The sequence below is a fragment of the Ursus maritimus genome, unplaced genomic scaffold, assembly GCF_017311325.1.
Source record: "Ursus maritimus isolate PB19 unplaced genomic scaffold, ASM1731132v1 scaffold_27, whole genome shotgun sequence".
Lineage (NCBI taxonomy): Eukaryota > Metazoa > Chordata > Mammalia > Carnivora > Ursidae > Ursus > Ursus maritimus.
In genome coordinates this window covers 9,016,361-9,038,094 of record NW_024425230.1, presented here as the reverse complement: position 1 = coordinate 9,038,094, position 21,734 = coordinate 9,016,361, and the positions used below count along the sequence as shown (strand labels likewise).

General features: G+C 43.3%; 1 protein-coding gene across 1 annotated transcript in view; it reads right to left on the bottom strand.

The window, feature by feature from the left end:
• ADAMTS17 (ADAM metallopeptidase with thrombospondin type 1 motif 17) overlaps positions 1-21,734 on the bottom strand; it is a 341,420-nt gene that overhangs the window by 90,999 nt on the left and 228,687 nt on the right. The window contains exon 15 of the mRNA XM_040642697.1: positions 12,279-12,399. Within this exon, the coding sequence (XP_040498631.1) occupies positions 12,279-12,399 (121 nt within the window). The remainder of the gene's footprint in view (positions 1-12,278; positions 12,400-21,734) is intronic.

Genomic DNA, 21,734 nt, shown 5'->3' with positions numbered 1-21,734 from the left:
ATACTAATATATATATATATATATATATATTTTATCTATTTGTTTGGTTTTCTTCTTCGGGGACACCAAATTATGCTGGATTTTCTTTTTCTGCCATTGTGTTCATTTGACGTCTTATCCTTTTGATTCGTTGTTATTTCCATTTTGCTCTGCTCATTTTTCTCAGTCCTGTCCTCCACGCTTCTTCTTGTGTTCTCAGAAATGTTACTTTCCTTTGCTTCCATGTGGACTTGGTTTCTGTGATGGATTCAAGTTCTTCCTTGACATCTTTCCTTAGCTCTGCCAAGTCGTATTTCATCTCCCTCTGTATCTTCATTGAGGTCTTATATCTTAGCTATGAGTTCTGGTTTTATAGAGGCTATTGTTTAATCAGTTTTTGGAATTTATGGCAGTAACATTTGGTCACAATTTTCATCTTCTCCTTAGCAATATTTTGCTGGTATTTTTTTAATTCACTTGTTCTCTCATCTTTTATCCCTTTCCTATTATGGTGATAGATCCTGTTCTGATTTTCTTTCTAAATTACTAATTTTTAAGTGACACAAGTTCTAATTGTAGCAGCTGCTTGTAGTAAGCTTGTATAATAAGGAAGAACAGGACAGCTTCATAGGCTAGCAGGACTTTTAATTGTTAGGACACAGGTTTATGTGTATCAGTGAATTAATTTTTATTTTTGTAAAAATTTATGTATTTTAAATTTATACAAACACATGTGTATATTTTCTCATAAGGATTTTATAATATACGTAAATCTCTTAATGCCTCTCCTCTCCCTGTGGGAACTGCCACTATCAGTCTAGTGTATATTCATTCAGATATTTTACTATTTATACACATATATCCATGAAAATTAAAAATATTTATATTTGTCTATATTTTACATAAGCATTAGGAGAAACATTATGACTAAATATTGTACTATATCATACTTTTTTTAAACATGATATATCTTGGAAGATCTATCCATGTGAGTGTGTGTAGCTCTACTTAATTTTACATTTAAATTGTAGTTTACATAATTACTCCCTTACTGATACACATTTAGGTTGTTTCAAATTTTCTGCTGTTAGAAACAGTGCTATCTTGTGTATGAATATGCACAGAAAACTAATAAAATAGTAGCAACCTAATCCAGCAACATATAAAAAGGATTATATACCATGATCAAATAAGATTATCCCAGGAGTTCAAGGTTAGTTTAACATGTAAAAACGAATCAATGTAATCTATATAAAAAACAAAACCACAAGATCATTTTAATAGATTCAGAGAAAGTATCTGACAAAATTTTACACCCTTTCATGATAAAAACACTCAACAAACTAAAAATACAAGGGAACTGCCTCAACCTGATAAACAGCACTTATAAAAAACCCACAGCTAACAGCAGACTTAATGGTGAAATACTTCAATGCTTTCCCCCTAAAATCAGGAAGAAGACAAGGCTGTCCACTCTTGGTACTTTCATTTAGCATTGTACTGAAAGTTCTCTCCATGTTGATCAGGCAAGAAAGATTTTTAAAAGGCATCCAAACTAGAAAGGAAGAAGTAAAAACATCTCTACTTGTAGATGTCAAGATCTTACATATAGAAAAATCCCAAGGAATACACTAAAATATTAAAATAAGTTCAGCAAGGTTGTAAGATATGAGATCAATATACAAAAATCAACTGCATTTCTAGGCATTAGGGTTGAACAGTTCAAAATGAAATTAAGAAAACAACTTGAATTAAATAGCATCAAAAAGAATACTTAGGAATAAACTTCACAAAAGATGTGCAAGATTTCTACACCAAAAACTACAAAACGCTGTTGAAAGATATTAAAGAAGATCTAAATAAATGGAAAGACACTCCATATTCATGGATGAGAAGATTTAATGTTAAAGTGGGAATACTTCACTAACTGATTTACAGCTTCAACACGGCCTATATAAATATTCCAGCTTTTTGTTTTTGTTGTTTGCCAAAAATGACAAGCTGATCCTGAAATTCATATGGGAATGCAAGGGGCCCAGAATAGACAAAACAATATTTAAAAGGAACAAAGTTGGAGAACTGACACTTACTTATTTAAAAGTTTTCTAGCCAGCTATATAATGAGGACAATGTGGCAATGGCATAAAGACAGACATCTTTTTAAAGAAATTATTTATGTATTTATTTGAGAGAGAGAGAGAAAGAGGAGAAGCAGAGGGAGAGGGACAAGCAGACGCCATGCTAAGTGTGGAGCCCGATGCAGAGCTCAGTCTCATGACTCTGAGATCATGACCTAAGTTGAAATCAAGAGTTGGATGCTCAAAAACTGAGCGACCCACCCACCCCAAGACAGACATGTTTATTAATGGAATATAATTGAGAATCTATAAATGAATCCTTAATTGACTTTCTAAAAGCAAAGGTGCCACGAATATTAAATGGAGAAAGAATAGTCTTTTCCACAGTGTTGGGATAATTGGATATCCACATACAAAGGAATGAAGGTGGACTCCTATCTCAAACCAGACAAAAAAAAACCTATCCTAAAATGGATCACAGACCTAAACCTAAGAGCTAAAACTATGAAACTCTTGAAGAAAACACAGGAGTAAATTTTTATGACCTTGAATTAAGGATTGGTTTCTTAGATATGACAGCAAAAGCACAAGCATTGTTTTGTTACCAAAAAAGTAGATTCTATTTGATTATATTAAAAAGATTATATTAAAAGTAGATTATATTAAAATTTAAAACTTTGTGCTTCCAAGGACACCATCAAGAAAGTGAAAAGCAAACCCATACACTGCAAGAAAATGTTTACAAATCACTTTGATAAGATATCTAGGAAATATAAAGAAAGCTTATAATTCAATATTAAAGTGAAAAATAATCCAATACAAAAATAGGCAAAGGATTTTAATAGACATTTCTCCAAAGAAGATATATGAATGGGCAGTAGGCATATGAAATGATGCTCAAAATCATTAGTCATTAGGGAAATGCAAATCAAAACCACCATCAGATACTACTTCACACCCACTAGGATGCTTATAACCAAAACAATAGACAAGAAGAAGTCCTATAATGTGTGGAGCAAACGGAACTCTCGTTCATTACTAGCAGGAATGTAAAATGTTACAGGCACTTTGGAGAAGAGTTTGGCAGTTCCCCTCCAAAATTAAACAAAATGACCATAGGACTAACCAACTCCGTTCCTAGGTATATAGCCAAGAAGAATGAAAACACATGTCCACGCAGAAACTTACATACAAATGTTCACACCAGCATTATCCACAATAGCTAAAAAAAAGGTGGAAACAACTCAGATACCCATCAAACGATGAATGTATTTGAAAAAATGTAGTATAACCATATAATGGAATATTATTCAGCAACAAAAGGAATGAAGCCACTGATACATGCCACAATATGGTGGGACCTAGAAAACATTATGCTGAAGAAGCCAGTCACAAAAGACCACATACTGTATGTGCCATTTCTATGAAATGTTCAGAACAGAGAAACACACCTAGAGACTGGATGCTGAGGGCTGGGGTAGGAGGGAGATGGGGAATGACTGCAGGTGAGTGTGGGATTTCTTTTTAGGATGATTGTGGTGATGGTTGCACAACTATGTACATGTACTAAGAGCCCACTGAATTGCCCATTTTAAAGGGGTGAATTTCATGGTATGTGGAATATATTTCAATGAAGATACTTAAAGAAATAGTAACTGTAATGAACAGCTTTGCACATGTATCATTGTGCACATACACGATGTCCTGCCTGATCAGCTGTGAGAATTGCTGGGTCAAATATACATGAGCTGAAATGTTACATGGATAGCTCAATTGCCCCCCATAATTGCTTGACTAATATAGAAGCCAACCAACCTTTTATGAGGTTGCCTGTTTATTCATAGACTTCTAAATACTTGAAATTAGCTATCTTCTTAACACTGGCTAATTCAATAGGTGAAAAAAATATTATGTGGGAGATTTAAGTTTCATTTCTCTCACTACCAATGTGGCTTGGCATCTTATTACATATTGATTGGCCATTTGAAGTTCCTTTTCAGGTAACTGCCTTGCTGAGAAGCACTGCCCATTTTTCTACTGGCTTTTGATTTTTATGTAATTGATCAGCAGGAATTTTAAAGGGATATCTCAGTACCTATTAACATATACTTAATGTGTTTTGAACTCAAACTCTTTACTTACTAGACTTTTTGTGAACATTTTTTTCTGTCTGTCATCTGTCATTTCTTTTTGGTGCCCTTTATCACATGTCTTTAATTTGAGAGTCATACTTTTGAGATTTTTGTTTTCTGAGGGTTTCTTCTTGTTCCATACTAGTTTTATGGATACCGTTGCATCTCAAATCTTTTTAAGACTAGTTGGTAGAGATTTTGCACTTCTATTACTGGAGTGATCTTGTTTTTCTCATGGGTCATCTTTTCAGGTTACCTTAGTCTCTCCCATTTGTGTTGCAGACTCTCGCAAGAAGGATCCACAGATGGGCTGTCTCTGTGAATCTGGGTGGAGTTTGCTGACCATCAGGACTGGCTTTCAGCTGGGGGACAGGGAGCCGTTGTTGGGTGCTTGACAACTGAAACAGCGAAATGTTTTCTCCATGTGCTGTGTTGTGGTGCTGGCCACCAACTATTTCCAGGTCTTCCTCCGGAAATGATAGGGATGCATTTCCCTGCCCTCTTAAACTGTGTGACCATGTGACCTACTTTGATCCTTAAAATGTGAGTGAAAATGATGTGCACATAGGAGCTTTAAGAGAATCAGGACCTGCTTTGCTGTGTTCCATTTTTTCTGCCAAGGTGATTGGTCAGCATCTGAACAAAATCTGTCAGCGCAGGTCCATGAGTGGCTCAAATATGCAGACCCGCCTACCATCCATGTTGGACGTGCAGCATGAGCAAAGAAATAAACTTCTGTGCTAAGTCACTGAGATCGGGGGGGGGGGGGCTTTTGTATGGTGTCTTGTTTATTGTGGCAAATCCAAGTCTATTTATTCCGATTCCTGTACATATGAGATGTCCTTGTTCCCCTCAAACCTCTTCATAAGTTCCTTTTCTTTCCTTTTTTTTTAAAGTAGGCTCCACACTGCGTGTGGAGCCCAACGTGGGGTTTGACCTCACAACTGAAGATCTGAGCCAAGATCAAGAGTCGGACACTCAACCAACTGAGCCACCCAGGTATCCCTTAGTAAGTTCCTTTTCATTCATTTTATGGTGAGGTTGGTAAGAGAGGAAACACTTGTTGTTCAGGTGGCCATCTTGGATGGCAAGTTTAGCAGTGTCTGTCCATCTTGACAGCAAATGCCTGGGTGTTGTCACTATAGATCCAGCTTCAAAAGTTTTACAAATTCAAGTTCTACTTGATGCTTCGGGAGACTCCACAGATGTAAACACAGTTCGGTCTGAGGGCAGTTGTCTCACTTAGTGTGCCCTGATCCTGATTCCCAGGCAGGATGACTTTAACCAACTGGGGTGTGGTCCTCCAGTGTGATTCCTTCCAGACACTTCCCATTGCTGTGGGGAATGGCAACACTGGCTCGCCCCAACAGCCTGCCTGTGGTCCCTGCTCTGCTCAGTCCTCATGGGGGCGCGGGGCGGGGGGAGGGCAGAGGATTCTGATTAAAAACAGTTTTTGCTCTGGAAATGCTTTTCTACTTAAAACGTCTGGCCACCAAAAACCAAACAGAGCAAACAAGACAGAACAAAACAAAAACAGAACACATCTTTTAGGATTACAGCAGTGGACTCTGTACCACAAATTTCTCTTAGAGAAGTTCATTCTTTCTGGAGCAGTCTGAAGAATTACTGGATTCTAGGCATACAAGACAGTGAGATGTCAAAAACAGAGACAAAATTATTCAGGGTCAATGTGATGGAAATCTTTTTGGGAAGGAGTCTCCATTTCAACTACAAAACTGACCTGGGAACAGGATCTGCTTGGGGAGCTGAATTCTTCTCAGAAAAAAAGCCGCTGTTATGTGGAATCTTCCTATTTTGTGACTAAGAAACCCTGGTGTTAGTATTACTAGGCTGCTACAATCAGAGGCAATGAATGCATCCGCCAAGATCCAGATTCGTTCATTTTCCACATCCCACAGCAAGGGAGTACATTTGCAACCTATGCATGGTCACCACATATATGTTTAAACTTAACTTTGGCACAAGTAGTAACACTGAAAAGGCACCTGTCTTCTCCCCTCTTTCAAGTATGCTGGGGGCAGAGCAGATGAGTAGTGAAAAGCTCAGGGTAGAGGCACAATCAGGTGAGGCTCATCCTCGGGTGACCTCTGAGTAACAGGGCAGGGGAGTCATTGCCATGCATGGGTTCTGCTAACGTTTCTTGCTAAGATTTGCAGAGAACTAATGAAAGAGAAAATGCCTGAAATAAAAGGCAGGTAGGTGTTCGGTCCACAAACCAAGGAAATCACCTCTACTTCACTGTCCTTTTTCACCTCTTTTGACTCACAGCTCAAAGCCTGTGCTGAGGTTGGTGTAGAGAGTGGTCAGCAATGGCAGGAGGCCCATCACCAAGTCCCAAATCACCTTGTCATCAAGTCCCAAATCACCTTGTCATCCCTCATACTAGATGGCCCCTAGGCAGATACCAGGTACCAGATGTTGACTGGGCATGAAAAATAATTAAAGGGGGGATGGACTGTAAGAATTCACGAGATAAAGTCACATTTTAGGTAGGGTAGGCAAGACTTTATCTTCAGAATAATTTTCCATTCTAGTCTCTGCCATCAAGCAGGAGACATCCAGTTAGAGGGGGACATGATTTGGTTTCATGAAGAAGCCATGGTTAACATTCAATGCCTTTGCCATCTTTCTAGCAGAACATGCCATGTTTGCTGTCAGGACAAGAAGTCAGAAAGAACGTCAATGTGATATTGACCTGAAACCTATCTCAAATCTTCTGAACAGTTAGAATCACCGGGCTATAAACACATTCCCCTGCAAGATACTTTTTGTCTGAATTTCCCCAGGTAGACTTGCTTTTTAGATGATGTGGTCACACTTTCCCCTTGTGTTTTTAGGAGTGGTAACTTTCTTTGGAAGAAAACCATTGCACTGGTAGTGTACTGTGATGGAATGCAGGTGAAATTTTGGCTATGTGGCCTGGAACTCTTTCACAAGGTTGTACCAAACATGTAAAACAAAACAAAACAAAACTCAAAGCTCTATTTTTTTGTGTGTGGGTGTATGTGTGTGATTGCCTTATAAAATGGTTGAAGAGGCTTTCATATAAGTTTATAGCTTCCCCTGCTTTTTTTTTTTTTTTAAACAAAGTTGTTTATGAGAATACTACTATCTTTATGTTTACCCCTGAGGGTTGTTCTGGGTCTCACTGGAAAGACCTCATTTTTTGGGAAGCCCATGGGGCCAGACTAATACCCTTCCTTGTTCAGTTCCCAGAACATGAGGTCAGTGTAGGCGAGCCAAAGCAAGGCCATGACATTATCTTCAGTATGAAGACCATGAGGATGTGACCCCCTGCCCTTTGGGAAGTCCAAGTCTGTGATACGGACACTTCCCTATGGAAAAACAGGTCACTGCGGCAAATTCTCTGGCACATCGTAGCATTTTCTGCCCAAGAGCCAGGTGTGGCCAAGAAGAATGAGGATGTATCCCTTGGCATACTGACACAAGTTTCTGTCTGGTCTCTGATCTCGTAACTCTTTACATTTTATAGCTTTAAAATTGGTTTTATTCTACAGTTTTTTCTTTTTGGCCAGCAGTCTTAAACATCAATTATACAGAAGTGACAAATGGCCTTCGTGTTTATCCATGGCTTCATGCATGACCCATTCCCACTGACTCCGCTCAGAAAACATTCAGGCATGGAAGCAAGGAAAGAATCCCACACCAGACACGTCACCTCAAGTACTGCACGTGATACACAAACATCTTACATGAGAAACACTTGGGAACAGCCTTTGCCATCACACATGTGGACACCTTCGTACAAAGATTATTCTTGACTGAGGAAAAGAAATATATGGTCATTGGTTTCCATGCACATTTGAGGAACTGATACTGTAGTTCTTAATCACGGTGGAGGGAAGAGTCACTGTTTGTCATCACATAGGGTAAATTTTCCCCATAAAACCTCCATACCCCACACCTAAAGAACAGAACGTGGCACGTGACAGAGTGTCTAAAGGTAATTATTAAATAAATATGTGACTTGCGGATCTACCAACACTTAAAAGGGATAGATCACGTCACCTTCCCTTTTAAGAATTCATTGTTTGAGAAGGTTCTCTTTGAGGATAAGTGCAAAGCATTCAGAACCCATGAGGCGCCATGGATGGCTCTCCATGTGACTTCAGGGGTGACTAGTCACCTCTGCAGCACTGAGGAGGAGCACAGAACCAAGGTAGAATAGTTACAATGACCCTTTAATGAATGAAGTGGAAGCATCATACCAAGAACTTTCAAGCTACTAAATTAAAAAACTCAGCCGTTTGAACACAAAGGCTTGAGCATGTTCAAGCCCATCCATCAGAGCCGTAATACAATAGCCATTCAAGTAGGTTCTTTCAATAGTTGAGTTGCCAAGGACCTTGGTTATTCAAAGTCGGAAGTCAATAGGCCAGGGGGTAATAAACAGCTTACACTCAGAATGCCCTATCCCCACTCGCTGTTTGTGACCTCTCAAGGACACAAGAGGGGGGACATCCTGAGGAGGTATGGACCCTGGCCCTGTGTGGTTCTTCTCTGGAGTCTCAGCTCAAGCATTTAGGTGAAAAAATGCAGATGAGTTCAGGCAAGGGTCAGGACTTCATATAACTGGGCAAAAATCCTGCATTTGGTTACTTGTTATCTTTCTGGTGGCATTTCTTTTTGATATTTACTCTTAAGGGTGATAAGACATTCCTCCTTCTCCCAGTCTTTCTAGGGCATAGATGAAAAGTTACCTTTCTATCTAAACTGACAGGATTAGTGAATCCACTCTGACCAATACAGTTGGAGTCACCCAGATGTTCTGTGACCCCGGGGACTTTATACCCTTCAGCCCGAAATGTCCTTCCTCCACCCGCACTGTCAGTTCATGTCTGCTTGTCCTTTATGGCTCAGGGACCACCCTCATCTTTCAGCCAGCCTGGGCAAGACACCCCATCAGAATTTGAGGCCCCACAGCACCCCCACTGAGCTGCCTCTGCCTCACACATGGACGCAGGCTGCTTGCCTGGGGGTACCCTCCCTCAGAGGTGACCGACTTGGGAGCCATTTACTTTTACTTCTGCACATCTGACGCTTAAAACGTAGTAGTGTCAAATAAATGTTTACTGGGGGACCGTTTGTCAGTATCTTCGCATATGTACATTCCAGAATGTCAGGCCATGATTACAGGTTTGTGTTTGACAAAACTATATTAAATAGTGATTCATTCATGTGTGAGTTAGCATTTCACGCACAGCCTCAGTATTGCAGAATCCACACTGATAGGAGCTTCTGCTCACAGACCTGGTGAGGATTTGGAAGAAATGGCTTTAGACTTAGAACAAAGGTGTGACATCTGGCGAGAAGGACAGAACTTTTCCAGGTGGGTGAGGATAACGGCTGGTTATCTTTCTCTGAAGGTTTGCTAATGATGAGGGAAAAGACAAGCTGAGGAAAAAGCATAAGCCCACACCTTGCAACGTCCCCCCACCCCTAACTCCTGGGTGGAACATGTGTGACATTCTTCCAGGAACCTCCCAACAAAATGTTAATACCTTGCTAGTGGGGAAAACAACCTTAACCTGACAATGGCAAGACCTCTGGTATCTTGTAGGCTGGTCGTCTTTAGCATATGAAAGTTCTTCAAAACCTCCCTTTTTCTTATTTCCCCCAACACCCGAGTACATAATCAGCCACTCCTCAAGACCCCGGTGCAGCAGCTCTTTCTGCCCACAGGTCCTGTCCCATGCTTTAATAAAACCACCATTTTGCACCAAAGATGTCTCAAGAAATCTTTCCTGGTCGTCAGCTCCAGACCTCACCCCACTGAACCTCACCTACATTCCAAAACCACATCATTAAGGTTTTTGTGCCCCAGAAGCTGGAAGGAGGCACAGACACCACAAGCCAGGGTGGGACAGCTACCCCCAGGAGGCTTCCGATGGCCAACTGTCCCTCCATGGCAGACTGGCTGTCTGAACCCCAGAATCCTGATCACCCCAGGAGGAAGGCTACACATTCCCGCCCACCTTCCTCCCGTACACAAACGGGACTCATGCATCAGAACGGAGAAAGGGGAGAGAAGGGGAAAAAAGTTCCTGTGATTGGAGGAATGGATCCACTCATGCTGAGATCAAAGGTCAAGTGGATTAGACTCCAGGGGAAAAAAGAGAGAACCTTTTTTGCCCCATCGGGGTTCTCTTGGAAGTGAGCTGCTATGTTGCCTGGAGTGGAGGTTTTCAGAGGTGTGTGGCAGAAACGGCCTAGTGTTCCAGTGAATTGCTCAGGGGGCAGGAGAGGGCGTGTCTGTGCTCGACCTGCCTTCCATGGAAGGGAGCAACTGTAGTGAGTTCAGTTTATCAGAGCTCAGCACATTTCATGTAAATAAAGGGTTCTAACGCTTCCTTTTTTTTTTTTTAATCAGTAGTAAAACTTGGCAACTGCAGAGGTTTTGTTCCTCGTTGCCCTTGCTGGCACATTAGGCAAGGTCAAAGTCTCATGGCGAATTGGATCTGGGGCCCAAATAGAGGAAGTGGCCTCAGACATGTCAACACAAATAGAAATCACTGAAGCTCCAGAGCAGTGTTGTTCGAGAAATTTCTGCAGTGATGGAAACCTCTCTGTGGGCTGTCTGGCACAGGAGCCCCTAGCCACATGTGGCCATGGAGCACGTGAAATGTGGCTAGTGGGACTGAGGGCTGAATTTTCAAGTTTGTCTAATTTTCATTATAATTAAAATTTGAATAGACTAAAGTGGCCTGTGGCTACCGTCCTCGATGACACTGCTTCAGAGGGCACTTTCCCCACAAACCGACTTGCTCTAGTGTTACCTTCCTCAGTTTATCTCAGGAGCCAAGCAGCAAGCACAGATTCTCACACGTTTCCTACTGCATAGGCTGGGCACCTGTCTTTAAAATCCAGAAACCTGGCCTGAAATGTTATTTTTAAGTGACATTTTAAAATTAAATTTTGTGCTTGCATTTGCGTCTGGTTTTGCTGTCACGAGATCCTGCAAAATGTTTGTGCAATAGGTTGCCTTTTCTGGAAGGTACCGAGAAGGAATGTTTCCTCTAGACCAGGTCTCCCATCCATGTAGAGAGCGGGGAGCATACAGAGACTTCTTCTCTCGGCCTTAGTCCCAGAGGTCTCTGTTCTGTGGGACAGAGAGGACTGCCTGTGATTTTGTTTCTCTGTGGGGGTAAAACTGAACTGAAAAGCTTCTTTCCAAAGCCATCATTCAAACTAGAATAGAGGCTTTTCAGCTCAGATCCACCCAACAAGCTACCTTGGTGATGTCGCTCTTGGTGATGCTGAGTGAGTGGACGCTCACTAAGGCTTTGAGAAGAGCTCTGTCCCCAGATGACCTGCTGGCCTCCTGCTCCTCTCATTACATAAGTATCAACCCGCATACCGCCTTGGCCATCATAAGCTGGTGTCCTCCAGGACAGGAGATCAGAAACCATCTCCCACCTCTGGGCAAAGCAGCCTACAGCTGTGCAGGTGGATCAAGCAGAAAGACTAAGAAGACCCGTCGGCTGAACTTTGAAGTCCCTCTCTAAGCACAGCGCTGGGGGAGGTCTACATTTGGGAAACAGGAGACTCCCCTACTTTGTGTTTGGTCGGCAGAGGCAACTCAGACTTCCCAGAACAAATGGCTTTATGAGAATTTTAGGCATGTGTGTAAATGCTGTCCTACTTTAACTGAGAGAAAACTCAGAGAAAACCTCTTCCATCTATAGGTAAAAACAACATGGCCAGGTGTCCCATCAGAAGACAGGCTGACGTGAAGCTTCAGGGGGGCTGGTTGGGCAGGGCAGCGCCACTGAACTCCACAGGCAAACTATTCACTTCTAGGAACCTCAAGATATTCTGGCTAACACGCCTTCTCTTTGCCTTTCAGCAATCCTGACACCAACGTGCCAGGCTGCCTATCCATCGTCGACAAGTCCTTAATGACAAAGTGCAGAGAAGGCATGCGATCCTTGGCTTTGGGCAAAGGAAATAAAATATATAAACACCCGTAGGCTGTCCCTTGGGTTTCTCCTTCACTCATCCCCCCAGGAGTGGCCAGGGTCCCCTCGCCCTTGGGCTTCACACTCACCTGTGCCCCGAGAGTGGCTGAAGTCTCCTTTCACCACACGGCACGTCTTGCCGTCCCCGCTGCAGACCCCACACCGGTCTTCCTTGGCCGCGGACCCGATGATGCCATCACAGCCAATTTTCTGAATGACAAAAGGGTGGGGTTATTGTAGGATTAAGACTCAGAGGGATTTTCTAAGAGAATCTCTGCAGGGCTGACTTCTCCCATAGGAGCAGCAAGCGTGGTGCCTGGGGCCCACCATATTTCCAGAGGCCTGAGAAAATATTTTAAAATCAGAAAAGAAAAAAAAATTAATAGAATCCAACTTGTAGTATACCTGTCTTTATACCCACATAGTTGTCACACATATTTTATTATTTGTTAGAGAGGAGGAGGCCATAAAGGCAAAAAAGGCCTCAGAAGTCCCACTGAGGCCGGAAGCCTGACCCTGCGAGCGCTCCCTGAGGCACAGGCCACGCCTCTGACTCCCACACACCTTCCAGGGTGACCACAACTTCACAGGAATCACGTTTCCCTTGGGGCTGCACGGGGCACCTCTATCTTGGTTGGAACAGCCAGCAGAGCAGCGTGGAGAAGCCACACTGACTTTTCTACTCAGGTCAGGAAGCCCAAAGCTCATTCAGACATGGCTGGGAATGAGCCCCTCCACTTCTCCGTTGAGACCTAGCCCAAGAAGACCCCTGTCCTCCAAACCTTTCAAAAAGGCATGGGTGAGGTCAGAGAAGAGTAACCTGACCCTGAGTGGCTCTGGGCAGCACAGCCCAAGTCAGTTCATGAAAAGTGGGGAAAAGCTGTGAACTCTTGTTTTTCCTTCAAAAACAAACGCATGAGAATTTTACATTCTGCAAAACAACATACCTAGCTTTAGAGTATAGTGAACACTGAGTGTTCCACTTTCCCCCCTGAAGCAAGTACTTCCAGAACAAGACTGAGTTTCCCCATTGCCCTGCATTAGGGATTAGTGCTTCAGGCAGGAAAGGCGTCAATAGCCAGATAACTCAGGCCAAGTTAATTTTGCTCCTTCCCACGATGCTTGGAGGGGTGCTAGCAAGGTGCTTCCCTCCTTGCACCCCACTCTAACAGGGCAGGGCGTGGAGCAGAGCTGGCTGAACAGCAACTTCCTCTTGGCCCCACGGCTCACCACTTAATCAGAATCCTCTGCTTCGTGATGGTAGTGTTGGTTTTTTTTTTAAGACTTGTTTATTTATAGAGACAGAGAGAGAGTGAGCATAAGTGGGGGGAGGAGCAGAGGGAGAGACTCAAGCAGACTCCCCGCTGAGTATGGAGCCCAATGCAGGGCTCCCAACCCATGACCCATGAGATCACGACCTGAACCAAAACCAAGAGTGGGACACTTAACCGACTGAGCCACCCCGGCGCCCTGGCGCTGGCTCTGCAGCAGGAATATGTGTCCACCTGTCTAGGAGGGTTATCAAAACAGACTGCTGGATCCCATGCCCAGTGTTTCTGACCCAGTAGGTCTGGGTGGGTCTGAGAATGTGCATTTCTCTCTTTTTTTTAAAAGATTTTATTTATTTGACATGGCGGGGGGAGAGAAGTGGGCTCACAGCTGAGCAGGGTGTCCGATGCAGAGGCTCGATCCCAGGACCCTAGGATCATGACCTAAGCTGAGGGCAGATGATTAACCAACTGAGCCACCCAGCCTCCCCGGGAATGTGCATTTCTAACAAGTTCCCAGTGATGCTGCTGCTGCTGCTGGTTGGGACAACACTCAGAGAACCACCGCATTGTGGAATGCTCTATGGAGAGCAAGTGTGTGTTCTTCCTAAGCAGCAGTCCCAAGGTCTCATCCTGGGATCCCTTCATTTCTTTAGGGAAGAATTATGAGAAAAATCACTGTTGTGTGTCCAAAAATGGTAGCATAACAATACATTTCAGTGAAGACCTGAAGATCTGCTAAATACTGAGAAAGGTTGGTCCAAAAATGACCATTAAGAAAACTGAAGAAGATTTTTTTACTGTTTCCTTGGCTGTGCAGAAGCTTTTTATCTTGATGAAGGCCCACAAGTTCATTTTTTCTTTTGTTTCTCTTGCCTTTGGAGACGTGTCATGAAAAAGGTTGCTGTGGCCGATGTCAAAGAGGTTGCTGCCTATGTTCTCCTCTAGGATTTTGATGGATTCCTGTCTCACATCGAGGTCTTTCATCCATTTGGAGTTTATCTTTGAGTATGGTGTGAGAGAGTGGTCACGTTTCATTCTTTTGCATGTAGCTGTCCAATTTTCCCAGCACCATTTATTGAAGAGACTGTCTTTTTTCCACTGGATGTTTTTTCCTGCTTTGTCAAAGATTAGTTGCCCAAAGAGCTGAGGGTCCATTTCTGGGTTCTCTATTCTGTTCCATTGGTCTATGTGTCTGTTTTTGTGCCAGTACCATGCTGTCTTTGTGATCACAGCTTTGTAGTATAGCTTGAAATCCGACATTGTGATGCCCCCAGCTTTGTTTTTCCTTTTCAACAATTCCTTGGCGATTTGGGGCCTTTTCTGGTTCCACACAAATTTAAGGGCTGTTTGTTCCAGTTCTTTGAAAAATGTCATTGGTATTTTGATCGGGATGGCGCTGAAGGTGTAGATTGCTCTGGGTAGCACAGATATTTTAACTATGTTTATTCTTCCAATCCACGAGCATGGAATATTTTTCCATCTTTTTGTGTCTTCTTCAATGTCTTTCAAGAGTGATCTGTAGTTTCTAGAATATAGTTCCTTTACGTCTCTGGTTAATTCCGAGATAATGTATGATTTTTGGTGCTATCGTAAATGGAATGGATTCCCTAACTTCTCTTTCTTCAGTCTCATTGTTCATGTATAGAAATGCAACTGATGGGGCGCCTGGGTGGCGCAGTCGTTAAGCGTCTGCCTTCGGCTCAGGGCGTGATCCCGGTGTTGTGGGATCGAGCCCCACATCAGGCTCTTCTGCTATGAGCCTGCTTCTTCCTCTCCCACTCCCCCTGCTTGTGTTCCCTCTCTCACTGGCTGTCTCTCTGTCAAATAAATAAATAAAATCTTTAAAAAAAATGCAACTGATTTCTGAGCATTGATTTTGTATCCCGCCACATTACTGAATTGCCCTATAAGTTCTAGTAATTTGGGGGTGGAGTTTTTTGGGTTTTCCATATAGAGTATCATGTCATCTGCGAAGAGAGACAGTTTGACTTCTTCTTTGCCGATTTGGATACCTTTTATCCCTTTTTGTTGTCTGATTGCTGTTGCAAGGACTTCTATGTTGAATAATAATGGCGAGAGTGGGCATCCTTGTCGTGTTCTTGATCTTAAAAGAAGGGCTTCCAGCTTTTCGTCATTGAGAATGATATTCGCTGTAGGCTTTTCATAGATGGTTTTTATGAAATTGAGGAATGAACCCTCTATCCCTACACTCTGAAGGGTTTTAATCAGGAAAGGATGCTGTATTTTGTCAAATACTAAGAGGCAGCCCACGGAATGGGAGAAGATATTTACAAATGACACTACAGATAAAAGACTGGTATCCAAGATCTACAAAGAACTTCTCAAACTCAATACATGAGAAACAAATATTCAAATCAAAAAATGAGCAGAGGATATGAACAGACACTCTTCTAATGAAGACATACAAATGGCTAACACACACATGAAAAAATGTTCAAAATCATTAGCCATCAGGGAAACTCAAATCAAAACCACATTGAGATACCACCTTATGCCAGTTAGAGTGGCAAAAATTGACAAGAAACAACAAATGTTGGAGAGGATGTGGAGAAAGGGGATCCCTCTTACACTGTTGGTGGGAATGCAAGTTGGTACAGCCACTTTGGAAAAGGAGTAAAACTGAACTGAAAAGCTTCTTTCAAAGCCATCATTCAAACTAGAATAGAGGCTTTTCAGCTCAGATCCACCCAACAAGCTACCTTGGTGATGTCGCTCTTGGTGATGCTGAGTGAGTGGACGCTCACTAAGGCTTTGAGAGAGCTCTGTCCAGATAGCCTGCTGGCCTCCTGCTCCTCTCATTACATAAGTATCAACCGCATACCGCCTTGGCCATCATAAGCTGGTGTCCTCCAGGACAGGAGATCGAAACCATCTCCCACCTCTGGGCAAAGCAGCCTACAGCTGTGCAGGTGGATCAAGCAGAAAAGCTAAGAAGACCCGTCGGCTGAACTTTGAAGTCCCTCTCTAAGCACAGCGCTGGGGAGGTCTACATTTGGGAAACAGGGAGACTCCCCTACTTTGTGTTTGGTCGGCAGAGGCAACTCAGACTTCCCAGAACAAATGGCTTTATGAGAATTTTAGGCATGTGTGTAAATGCTGTCCTACTTTAACTGAGAGAAAACTCAGAAAACCTCTTCCATCTATAGGTAAAAACAACATGGCCAGGTGTCCCATCAGAAGACAGGCTGACGTGAAGCTTCAGGGGGCTGGTTGGGCAGCAGCGCCACTGAACTCCAGAGCAAACTATTCACTTCTAGGAACCTCAAGATATTCTGGCTAACACGCCTTCTCTTTGCCTTTCAGCAATCCTGACACTAACGTGCCAGGCTGCCTATCCATCGTCGACAAGTCCTTAATGACAAAGTGCAGAGAAGGCATGCGATCCTTGGCTTTGGGCAAAGGAAATAAAATATATAACACCGTGAGCTGTCCCTTGGGTTTCTCCTTCACTCATCCCCCAGGAGTGGCCAGGGTCCCCTCAGCCCTTGGGCTTCACACTCACCTGTGCCCCGAGTGGCTGAAGTCTCCTTTCACCACCACGCCGTCTTCCGTCCCTGCAGACCCCACACGGTCTTCCTGGCCGCGGCCGTTGATGCCATCACAGCCAATTTTCTGAATGACAAAAGGGTGGGTTATTGTAGGATTAAGACTCAGAGGATTTTCTAAGAGAATCTCTGCAGGGCTGACTTCTCCCATAGGAGCAGCAAGCGTGGTGCCTGGGGCCCACCATATTTCCAGAGGCCTGAGAAAATTTTTAAAATCAGAAAAAGAAAAAAATTAATAGAATCCAACTTGTAGTATACCTGTCTTTTACCCACATAGTTGTCACACATATTTTATTATTTGTTAGAGAGGAGGCCATAAAGGCAAAAAGGCCTGAAGTCCCACTGAGGCGGGAGCTGACCCTGCGGCGCTCCCTGAGGCCAGGCCACGCCTCTGACTCCCACACACCTTCCAGGGTGACCACAACTTCACAGGAATCACGTTTCCCTTGGGGCTGCACGGGCACCTCTATCTTGGTTGGAACAGCCAGCAGAGCAGCGTGGAGAAGCCACACTGACTTTTCTACTCAGGTCAGGAAGCCCAAAGCTCATTCAGACATGGCTGGGAATGAGCCCCTCCACTTCTCCGTTGAGACCTGCCAAGAAGACCCCTGTCCTCCAAACCTTTCAAAAAGGCATGGGTGAGGTCAGAGAAGAGTAACCTGACCTGAGTGGCTCTGGGCAGCACAGCCCAGATCAGTTCATGAAAAGTGGGAAAAGCTGTGAACTCTTGTTTTTCCTTCAAAAACAAAGCATGAGAATTTTACATTCTGCAAAACAACATACCTAGCTTTAGAGTATAGTGAACACTGAGTGTTCCACTTTCCCCTGAAGCAATACTTCCAGAACAAGACTGAGTTTCCCATTGCCCTGCATTAGGGATTAGTGCTTCAGGCAGGAAGGCGTCAATAGCCAGATAACTCAGGCCAAGTTAATTTTGCTCCTTCCCGATGCTTGGAGGGTGCAGGCAAGGTGCTTCCTCCTTGCACCCCCTCTAACAGGGCAGGGCGTGGAGCAGAGCTGGCTGAACAGCAACTTCCTCTTGGCCCCACGGCTCACCACTTAATCAGAATCCTCTGCTTCGTGATGGTAGTGTTGGTTTTTTTTTAAGACTTGTTTATTTATAGAGACAGAGAGAGTGAGCATAAGTGGGGGAGGAGCAGAGGGAGAGACTCAAGCAGACTCCCGCTGAGTATGGAGCCCAATGCAGGGCTCCCACATGACCCATGAGATCACGACCTGAACCAAAACCAAGAGTGGGACACTTAACCGACTGAGCCACCGGGCGCCCTGGCGCTGGCTCTGCAGCAGGAATATGTGTCCACCTGTCTAGGAGGGTTATCAAAACAGACTGCTGGATCCCATGCCCAGTGTTTCTGACCCAGTAGGTCTGGGTGGGTCTGAGAATGTGCATTTCTCTCTTTTTTTTAAAAGATTTTATTTATTTGACATGGCGGGGAGAGAAGTGGGCTCACAGCTGAGCAGGGTGCTCGATGCAGAGGCTCGATCCCAGGACCCTAGGATCATGACCTAAGCTGAGGGCAGATGATTAACCAACTGAGCCACCCAGCCTCCCGGGAATGTGCATTTCTAACAAGTTCCCAGTGATGCTGCTGCTGCTGCTGGTTGGGACAACACTCAGAGAACCACCGCATTGTGGAATGCTCTATGGAGAGCAAGTGTGTGTTCTTCCTAAGCAGCAGTCCCAAGGTCTCATCCTGGGATCCCTTCATTTCTTTAGGGAAGAATTATGAGAAAAATCACTGTTGTGTGTCCAAAAATGGTAGCATAACAATACATTTCAGTGAAGACCTGAAGATCTGCTAAATACTGAGAAAGGTTGGTCCAAAAATGACCATTAAGAAAACTGAAGAAGATTTTTTTACTGTTTCCTTGGCTGTGCAGAAGCTTTTTATCTTGATGAAGGCCAAGTTCATTTTCTTTTGTTTCTCTTGCCTTTGGAGCGTGTCAGAGAAAAGGTTGCTGTGGCCGATGTCAAAGAGGTTGCTGCCTATGTTCTCCTCTAGGATTTTTGATGGAATTCCTGTCTCACATCGAGGTCTTTCATCCATTTGGAGTTTATCTTTGAGTATGGTGTGAGAGAGTGGTCACGTTTCATTCTTTTGCATGTAGCTGTCCAATTTTCCCAGCACCATTTATTGAAGAGACTGTCTTTTTCCACTGGATGTTTTTCCTGCTTTGTCAAAGATTAGTTGCCCAAAGAGCTGAGGGTCCATTTCTGGGTTCTCTATTCTGTTCCATTGGTCTATGTGTCTGTTTTTTGCCAGTACCATGCTGTCTTTGTGATCACAGCTTTGTAGTATAGCTTGAAATCCGACATTGTGATGCCCCCAGCTTTGTTTTTCCTTTTCAACAATTCCTTGGCGATTTGGGCCTTTTCTGGTTCCACACAAATTTAAGGGCTGTTTGTTCCAGTTCTTTGAAAAATGTCATTGGATTTTGATCGGGATGGCGCTGAAGGTGTAGATTGCTCTGGTAGCACAGATATTTTAACTATGTTTATTCTTCCAATCCACGAGCATGGAATATTTTTCCATCTTTTTGTGTCTTCTTCAATGTCTTTCAAGAGTGATCTGTAGTTTCTAGAATATAGTTCCTTTACGTCTCTGGTTAATTCCGAGATAATGTATGATTTTTGGTGCTATCGTAAATGGAATGGATTCCCTAACTTCTCTTTCTTCAGTCTCATTGTTCATGTATAGAAATGCAACTGATGGGGCGCCTGGGTGGCGCAGTCGTTAAGCGTCTGCCTTCGGCTCAGGGCGTGATCCCGGTGTTGTGGGATCGAGCCCCACATCAGGCTCTTCTGCTATGAGCCTGCTTCTTCCTCTCCCACTCCCCTGCTTGTGTTCCCTCTCACTGGCTGTCTCTCTGTCAAATAAATAAATAAAATCTTTAAAAAAATGCAACTGATTTCTGAGCATTGATTTTGTATCCCGCCACATTACTGAATTGCCCTATAAGTTCTAGTAATTTGGGGGTGGAGTTTTTTGGGTTTTCCATATAGAGTATCATGTCATCTGCGAAGAGAGACAGTTTGACTTCTTCTTTGCGATTTGGATACCTTTTATCCCTTTTGTTGTCTGATTGCTGTTGCAAGGACTTCTATGTTGAATAATAATGGCGAGAGTGGGCATCCTTGTCGTGTTCTTGATCTTAAAAGAAGGGCTTCCAGCTTTTCGTCATTGAGAATGATATTCGCTGTAGGCTTTTCATAGATGGTTTTTATGAAATTGAGGAATGAACCCTCTATCCCTACACTCTGAAGGGTTTTAATCAGGAAAGGATGCTGTATTTTGTCAAATACTAAGAGGCAGCCCACGGAATGGGAGAAGATATTTACAAATGACACTACAGATAAAAGACTGGTATCCAAGATCTACAAAGAACTTCTCAAACTCAATACATGAGAAACAAATATTCAAATCAAAAAAATGAGCAGAGGATATGAACAGACACTCTTCTAATGAAGACATACAAATGGCTAACACACACATGAAAAAATGTTCAAAATCATTAGCCATCAGGGAAACTCAAATCAAAACCACATTGAGATACCACCTTATGCCAGTTAGAGTGGCAAAAATTGACAAGAAACAACAAATGTTGGAGAGGATGTGGAGAAAGGGGATCCCTCTTACACTGTTGGTGGGAATGCAAGTTGGTACAGCCACTTTGGAAAAGAGTGTGGAGGTCCCTCAAAAAGTTAAAAATACAGCTACCCTATGATCCAGCAATTGCACTACTGAGTATTTACCCCAAGATACAGACGTAGTGAAGAGAAGGGCTATATGCACCCCAATGTTCATAGCAGCATTGTCCACAATAGCTAAATTGTGGAAGGAGCCGAGATGACCCTCAACAGATGACTGGATTAAGAAGATGTGGTCCATATATATAATGGAATATTACTCAGCCATCAGAAAGAATGATTACCCAATATTTGCAGCAACATGGACGGCACTGGAGGAGATTATGCTAAGTGAAATAAGTCAAGCAGAGAAAGACAATTATCATATGGTTTCACTCATTTATGGAACATAAGAAATAGCAGGAAGATCAGTAGGAGAAGGAAGGGAAGAATGAAGGGGGGGTAAACAGAAGGGGGAATGAACCATGAGAGACTATGGACTCTGGGAAACAGACTGAGGGCTTCAGAGGGCAAGGGGGTGGGGGATTGGGATAGACTGGTGATGGGTATTAAGGAGGGCACGTACTGCATGGAGCACTGGGTGTTATACGCAAATAATGAATCATGGAACTTTACATCAAAAACTAAGGATGTACTGTATGGTGACTAACATAACATAATAAAAAATTATTATTAAAAAAAAGAAAACTGAAAAAGAGCAACATTTGGAAAAAAAAAAAGAAGAAAAGTTCTAATGTGTTCAAAGTAGAAAGGTCAAGAGCCAGACTGGGGGGCTTTAGCAGCCAGAGGTCAGGCAAGGAACGAATGCAGGTAAGTGGACCCGAAGGAGATGGGGAGATTTGGGTGACACATGGACACCTAGACGGTAACTGGCACAGACTGCAACACTTTGCTGGGGTAGGACACCCAAGGGTAGCCCGGAGGTAGACCAGCTGCCGCAGGGTACCTGGAACCTGGAGCACATTACAGGAGCTGCCGAAATTCGTGATCTGGACTGCTGGCTGATTGTTGTCAAGTTACTTGGTATAAAATGATGCA